Raw genomic sequence first — 8,350 nt, 5'->3', positions numbered from 1 at the left:
CTAAGATCACAGAATGTCCCTTGAATGTTGCACCTTTAGTTGAGTCTTCTACTGAAGTCTAGATTCATGCTTTTCAGTGTTTCTGCTCTCAGGGTCATTTTCAGGATTTGATGTTGTGACACATCTGATTTTAACTCATTCATCACACTGTAATCATGTGCATCAGTGAATGGAAGGGGCAGACATTTATATTAAAATCTAACATACTGAAGAGAAAAAATGGCACTAAAAAGCTTGAAAAGCATGTAAAGTAGTGTCCTCAATCTTTCAGATTTATGTGCCTAAAAACAGAAAAAGGAGATTACTCTTCACTCTAACATTAGTATTCCTTTGAAAACCACAATGTTTGCTAAGGTAGTTCTGCTTCAGTGATTTTCCATAAGCTTCCAATGAGTTGTTAGTTCTCAGTGAGGTCATCTTTTAAAATCATCCTCCTGCAGGCAGAATTTTCCTTAAATATAATTAGATTTCTGATTATTACCTGTATAAACAACCCTTTTCCTTCTATCATCCAGGGTGGTTTATTTGTATATATAGCTTTAAATATTTTTCTTTTCTTTTATGTGTGTTGGTGTTCTGCTCCCATGTATGTCTGTGTGAGGGTGTCATACACTCTGGATCCAGAATTATAGACAGTTGTGAACTACCATGTGGGTGGTGGGAGTTAAATCTGAGTCCTTTGGAAGAGTAGCCCGTGCTCTTAACTGCTGAACCATCTTTCTAGTTCCCTTAATATAGCTTTTGTTCTTTGTACGTGTGTGTGTGTGTTCATACATGCACACATGTGTGTACATGAGCATGTACCATGGCTGTGGAAGGAGGTCAAATGACAACTTGCTGAAGTAGGTTATCTTTTACTACCCTGTGGGCTATTGGCATTGAACTTAGGTCAACAAGCTTGGCTTCACTTGCCTCTCCCACTGAGCCATCCTGCCAGCCCTCATTACCAAATTTAATCTCTTTTTAAATATAAGAACACAGATGTTTATGCATAATACAGATCTGAAAGCTTGGGTGTCTTTATAAATGTAAGTGCTGTTTCTTCTCCAAGTTCACCTGTGTTCAATTTGATATCTAATATATAAATGGACCTTTCCATTAAAGATGGCAGACAAGAACTGGTTCTTGAGTGTTCCTAAATTGCATGATATGTAGCAGAGATCAGAAGCGTTTCTTTTTTCAATCATTACAGGATGTGTGTCTTTCCCCTAGAGCCATCTGCTTCCTTCAGTTACCATGCCATCCTTCAACCAGAGCACTGCCTATCCACCAGTTTTCTTCCTCACCGGCATTCCTGGTCTGGAGACCTCTCACACCTGGATCTCCATCCCTTTCTGTTGTCTGTATGCGATTGCCATTTCTGGGAACAGCATGATCCTCTTTATCATCATCACTGAGTCAAGTCTCCATGAACCCATGTACTATTTCCTCTCCATGCTGTCCTTCACAGACCTGGGTCTGTGCCTTTCCACATTGGTAACTGTGTTGGGCATCTTCTGGTTTAATGTTCGAGAAATTAGCTTTGATGCGTGCATTGGCCAAATGTTCTTTATCCATGGCTTTACATTCATGGAATCTTCAGTCCTCTTGGTGATGGCATTTGACCGATTTATTGCCATCTGTAACCCACTGAGGTATGCTATGATCTTAACCAACTCACGAATCACTGCAGTGGGTTTTGCAATCATAATTAGAGGAACCACAGCTCTTGTTCCTTTACTCCTGCTCCTCAAGCGTCTGTCTTTTTGTCGTAGCCATGTGCTCCATCATTCCTACTGCTTCCATCCTGATGTGATGAAGCTTTCATGCTCAGATACCAGGATCAACAGTGCCTTTGGCTTGGCCATTGTCATTTCTACTGCAGGGTTGGACTCTGTCTTGATCCTTCTCTCTTATGTTCTAATCATCCATTCTGTCCTTTGCATTGCATCCAAGGAGGAACGGAAAAAGGCATTTGGTACCTGTGTCTCCCATCTCAGTGCTGTTGCCATCTTCTACATCCCTATGATCAGCTTGTCATTGGTGCACAGATTTGGGAAACATGCCCCTCCCTTTGTGCACACTCTAATTGCCAATGTTTATCTGCTCATTCCTCCAGTAATGAATCCCATAATCTATAGTGTGAAAACCAAACAAATTCGCAAGGCTATGCTGAAAGTATTCTTTGTTAAGCCATCTTAGGACAGTTTTAAGGTTTTTATTTTTTTTAAATTAGTCTTCCTTGAGTTTCTGTTTTATTATTCACTTGTGTGATTTAATACTTTAGCTTGAAAGAGCCTGTTAATAAATATATTTTATTTATTCTAAGTTTGTAAGTTCCTGCCTGCAGAGTTTTAGACTCTGAATTCCCTAATAACAGAAATATCATGTTGTCTAATTATTATCCTATTATTAATGCTATACCTGTTGTAATTTGGTTAAAATGTGTTTATGGTCGTTTATAAATTGAAGTTAGTCCTCTAGATTATATAATTATTAATGACTCATATAACAAAGACCCTAAAATATATTTCAATAATTGCATAATTTACATAGTACCTTTAAAATGATAATTATTGACAATCAACTATTCATAGTTGAATAAGATGTAATAGTAGAATCACTAAAGAATTGATGAGAAAACATGATTGAAATGAGTACTTTTCTATTTCTCTAAGAAAACTTTGAGATATCTTTGTCAAATGAAAGACCTAGCAATGTACTGTCTAGGATGCACTCATAGGAAACAGTCCCCTGATTTGATCATCACACAATGCAGTCATACATTGAAACTAAAGTTCTGTCACATAATTAGAAATTATTCCAGCTTAATCTGAAAAAAATATACATATCATGGAAATGCTAATTATAATAATTTTATCATTACACACTGAATACATATACTGAATTATCATTCTGTACTCTAGACTATCTTAATTAAAAATAATTAATGAAAACAAAGAGTTTGTGATATAGCACTGATTTTTTACATCTGGTTCTTGATGGAAAAGGACTATGTTCTGTTCTCTGTGTCAATCTAGCGAACATGATAAATCCTTGAAGTATTTTTTGAAAAAGTTAATAAAGATTATTTGGCTGTCTATGGAGCCGTAGTGACAGAAACATCTTTTTCAAGGTTACAGGGCAGTGGACTCAAAGCCGCTATGTTTCCCTGCACAGGACCTACACAAGATCAAGTCACTCAGCATTGGATTCCAACACAGATGGGGAGAGGACTTTTACAAATGTGCTTTTATAAAAGGGTACTCTGACATGACAAATAAGAATTATAAGACCGTTTCTTCATGGAAACTGATGGAGCTCACAATGAGCCTGAGGGGAAGGAAACTGTGTCCTTCCTCCAGCCTTGAGCAGGCCTAAGAGATGAGACCTTGTTTACCACAATAGACCAAACAATAAGACTCTGGAGGTGTGGCCTGGAGGCATTGCCTGCCCTTGGCGGAGGCAGTGCTTGCTTTGGCCTTGGCGTCTTTCTGGCTGCCTGTAGCCTGGTACTCGAGCTGAGAAGAATAGACTGCCTGCTGAGCTTGCTTTGAGACTTCTCCGGCCCTGATTAAGTATGGATTCCTCTCACCTCCAGCAGGATGGTTTCCTCTCACCCCCAGCTGGCTGCAGCAAGAAGGAACTCTGGGGGTGGGGGTGGGCTATCCCCTTTAAATTGAAAGCTGAACATTAAAGCATTGAGCCTCAATCAGAAACCTTTGTCCTGGCTTCATCTCTTCCCGCCCTCCTGTCCCTTCCCAGCCTCTCTTTCAGGTGAACTCGGTCGACTGTGGCCAATGGCCCACAACAGGAAACCATAAAGTAGAATGAGCCCATGGGAGCCTCATCCTCTGGGGTCCATATCATCTCCATCCAGGATTTTCTGATGAAGAGATTTCAGAAACCCCAAGACAGTTCTCCTCATAAATGTTCCTTATTCCTGTGCAAAAGACCTCAGTTCCTCAGGCGGCTCCGAGAGAAAGACACAAAAGAACAATCTGCATATTTGTAAGTACAGAAAGTCAAGAAAACAGTAGCTTTTTACATCTGCTGTTTCTCATAAAAATAAAAAGATTTTATTAGCCTCATGAAGGTCTTCTGGATTCCAAAGGAAACCTAGACAAATAAGAAATCTGTAACTTCTATTCTGTCAAAGTGAATTCAGTAGTGATACAGTACAGTTATCTTACTGCACAGAGCAGGTTAAAGAACCATTACAATTCTGAATTTTATGAGTAGTTTTGGAACATTCAAAACTGCCATCTAAGGCCCACTGCTCTCCTGCCCTATGTGCAATGCTCCACCATTGTCCTCTTCAGTGGCTATTATCATACACCTTTCATATTCTGTTTGCCTGTTATCAAATTGAATTTTCACAAATGTTGCCATTTTTAACCCCCACATACTACTGCTGATCTACCAAAGTTCATAAAAGTGGAGTGTTATACTCTCATTTGTAGAACTCAGTCTAGTTGAAGCCAGAAGTTTCATGGGACCTAGGATTGTCCAGGATTCTAACAAGTTTGGTGCATCACTGGGTAAAGAAAAGATGTTTCAAATTAGTTAAGCATAGGACCTTTGATATTGATTTAAAGTTTATATGAGATATATCATCATCTTAATATAAGTAGTAGCATATAACCATATATTTGTTAATAATGTAACAAATGTTTGAGCAAAGAGAGAGAGAGAGAGAGAGAGAGAGAGAGAGAGAGAGAGAGAGAGAGGACATAGATTATTATGCAGTACAAACCAGATTCATCCATAAACAATCCCAAATGTTTTACATACATACATACATACACACATACATACATACACACACACACACACACGTGGAAGGGGAGACAGACAGACAGACACACACACATACACACACGGTGGTTGAGACCATGAACTCCAAAAATAACATTAAAAATTTCTGGCAGAGGGCATGGGGATGCACCACTCCCTGGTTTTGACCCACAACACTGCATAAAGGAGGTAAAATGGGATGAAACAGCATACCCCTGCAATCCCAGGACTCTGGAGTTTGGAGGCAGGAGGATCAGGAACTTAAGGTCATTCTTGGCTACACAGAGAGTTTGATAACTGCCTGAAATATATGAGACTCTCTCATTTTCTGGGAGGGACCTGGAGGGACAGTGCGGAGAGTAAGAGATGCTATTATGCAAGCATGTGAACTGAAGTTTGAATCTCCAGTACCTTTGTAAAAAGCCAGCGCTATGGGGAACAGATAGGGAGTTTGTTGAGACTTCCTAGCTGACAGTCTTCCCCCATGATCAGCAAGAACTCTTGTCTGGCGAGAATAAGATGAAAGGTGATAGAGAATACACCTGAAGTGTTCCTCTGTCAAATATATGTGCATGTGAAGGCACACCTTCCAAAACAGGTGAATACATTAACACAGACGCACAGACATACAGACCCCCACCCCACACCTTCATTTTTCTAAGCAATACAATCTGAACGAAAACTTTGAAGAACAGGAGAGAGGGAGTGATGAAGGCCATACAGTGAGGTCCTGAGGTAAGTTCAGAATCACTAGTCAGTTCTTTAAATATTTAGACTATACAAATCTTACACTTACACTACTTTGTTTTCATTTGATATAATATAATGGAAGGCATTAGTGAATAATGATGAGAGCCTGAAGATATGGCTCAGTGGTTAAAAGGAGAGCCCAAGTTTGTTTTTAAGCAGTCTAGCATATACAACCCCACTTCCTTTAGACATACACATGACATATAAAAATAAGATGCATCTTTTCAAAAGAATATAATGATTAATAAGCAAGGTGCCCATCTACCACCAGCTTATCTTATTTAGAGAGGCATATTTTCAGATAGTGTATCTATCAAACAATAGAATAACCTTTAATCTGTATGCATGAATCTAAAAGAATATGCATAACTCAGAGGAAGAAGTGTTTTCTTGTGATTCATCCTAGTGAAGGTGAGGTCACTGAGTGTTTCCATAAACAGAAATTTATGTTGAATTTATCAATAACTCTATGGATCAGTCAGAGAATCTGAAGAGCTTAGCCCCACTGAGAAAAGAGAGAGCTACACTATTTAAGCAAAGTACTTCAGTATGCAGGAGCTTGATATATTGGATGGTTGGTCAAGTAAAGAAAACCTCAGGTGGAGCTTTTCAGAGTTTTAAGAAAATAGGTATTTGCTAGTTTGGGAAAACTTTATTTTCAGCGATGTGGTACTGAGTTTGACTTCATGCCCAAGGCAGGTGACTTGGGCTACAGAGGGAGAGTATACAGGTGTGTTTGCACAGATTCCACTGGCATCAGTGGAGAGAAAGTTTGGAAATTGGCAGCACAAGGCAAAGAAACTACTTTCAGTAATATTTCTATACTTCTTGCAAAACTGATACAAATGTTTTACAATGTGGTGTTCATGGAATGAGAGGAAAAATATGCTCAATCAATAGTCAGTATATATACATACATATACATATTTGCACATGACAACAATTAATATAAAAGGATGCCATGGATTTGACAGAGAGCAAGGAGAGGTATATGGGAGGGTTTTGGAGGAAATAAAGGGAAAGGAGAAATGATATAATTTTGTTATAATCTCAAAAATAAAAGAAATAATAGAAAAAGGGTTAGAGAGTTGGTGGCTCTGTTAATTGTGGTGTATAGTATTCTCAGAGACCCCTAAAGTTTACTATTTACCCCATGTTATTTGTTTTGTTTGAGAATAACCCCCCTGATCTATTCAGTGTGAGTAAGGCATGCCAATGTATGTAATGGATTACCACTCTGTTCATCATAGTACATTAGAATACAGAAGAGTTTTATTGATGAAGATAAGGTCCTTGGTTGCTTTACATCAAGCTAGTCTACACAAAAATGAACCGAGTCCTGTGACCTAATCAATCACAGGAGATTTTGGAGGGAAAGTGAAGCTCCAGAGAGTTCTTGCTTTATATTTGAAGAGGTAAAAAGTCATGTTGTGAGAGAATCTTGTGCATGAGCCTGAAGATGGCATCGAGGATGCACGCGTTTCCTCCACTCATTAGCCAGCAAGAGACTGGAGACCTCAAATTTGTGCCATAGAGATTTGAATTCTGCCAGTAACCTGAATAATCTTAGATGAGGACTCTGAGTTCCAGGGGAATACACAGATCAGGGCTGAAATCTCAAATTCTGCTTTCTGACATCCTGAGTTGAGGACCTAGTTTTGCAACACTCCAACACAGAGAACTGTAAGGAATGTTTCAAACCACTGAAATCTTAGAACTTTAAAATGTAGCCAAACAGATGTCATGTTATGTAGCAGAATGTTACATGTCAGTTGATGCCAAATGCCAGGTTTCCACCACATGAACCATTGTTGTAGAAACTGAAGACAGATAGGCAACATGCTGTGGAGGGAAGACATACGTATTTTACAATGGAATTTAGGTTGTTGAGGAATTTGGCATTATTGTACAGATTTTTGTTATGGTATGTTTTTCATTTCTTCCCCCTCCTTCTTTCCCTCTTTCCCTTCCTCCCACCCTCCCATCTGTACTCCTTCCTTCCCTCCCTTCCTTCCTTGTTTTCTTTCTTTCTTCCTTGTTCTCTCTCTCTCTCTCTTTCTCTCTCTCTCTCTCTCTCTCTCTCTCTCTGTCTGTCTCTCTGTCTCTGTCTCTTTTTCCTCCTTCCTTTCTTCCTTCCTTCCTTCCTTCCTTCCTTCCTTCCTTCCTTCCTTCCTTCCTTCCTTCCTCCCTCCCTCTCTCTCTCTCTCTCTCTCTCTCTCTCTCTCTTTCTTTCTTTCATTTTTTTTCTGGAGCTGGGACAGATCCCAGAGCTTCACACCTACTATGCAATGTGTTCCTGCTGAGCCAGATCTCATGTCCTCCTTACCCTTTGACTGTGGCTAGGAATGGCAAGCTTTGTCTGGTTTCCTAGTCACCCCTCCTAAAATACACAGCCATATTTCTCCCTCTTATGTTTTCATATGTTTCCAAAAACTGATTCCACATGGAAAAGAAAACCCGTGATTTGTGCCTTTTCCAAGTCTGCCTTAATTCACTTAGAATATTATTTTTGTATACAGTTCATCCTTATGTAATACTTCATTCCATGACTTTGCTTCTCTAAGGGGATGGTCTCAGCTGTTCCTCTAGTTTTCCTGCTCCATTTGTAGTAAGCTATCATTTGTAGCTGCTATTGTCTTTCAAGAATGTTTATTAGCGAAGTGACCCATTTTGTACTGGGTGCATCATGAATAAATATTTACTATTATTGTAGGACACTCAGCAGAATATACTGAACTTTGAATTCCATATGCCGATCTTCCAGAACACCACAGCTTCTTCCATCGTTTTCCTGCTCACTGGTGTGCCCGGGCTGGAAGCCTTC

The 8,350-nt window shown here is 39.4% G+C and overlaps 1 protein-coding gene across 2 annotated transcripts in view; it reads left to right on the top strand.

Annotated features, from left to right (window-relative positions):
- Positions 1–1,236: 1,236 nt before the first annotated feature.
- LOC114634180 (olfactory receptor 51F2-like) overlaps positions 1,237–8,350 on the top strand; it is a 7,218-nt gene continuing 104 nt past the window's right edge. The window contains exon 1 of one of the 2 annotated variants that reach the window (XM_028782847.1): positions 1,237–2,145. In XM_028782847.1, coding sequence (XP_028638680.1) covers positions 1,237–2,145 — 909 coding nt within the window. Of the gene's footprint in view, positions 2,182–8,350 lie in introns of those variants that run through there. The other variant, XM_028782848.1, reaches the window with a different exon arrangement.

This window comes from Grammomys surdaster, unplaced genomic scaffold (genome assembly GCF_004785775.1).
Source record: "Grammomys surdaster isolate TR1022 unplaced genomic scaffold, NIH_TR_1.0 894, whole genome shotgun sequence".
Lineage (NCBI taxonomy): Eukaryota > Metazoa > Chordata > Mammalia > Rodentia > Muridae > Grammomys > Grammomys surdaster.
Note: the sequence above shows the minus strand (reverse complement) of the source record. Positions and strands in the feature narration are given on the sequence as shown.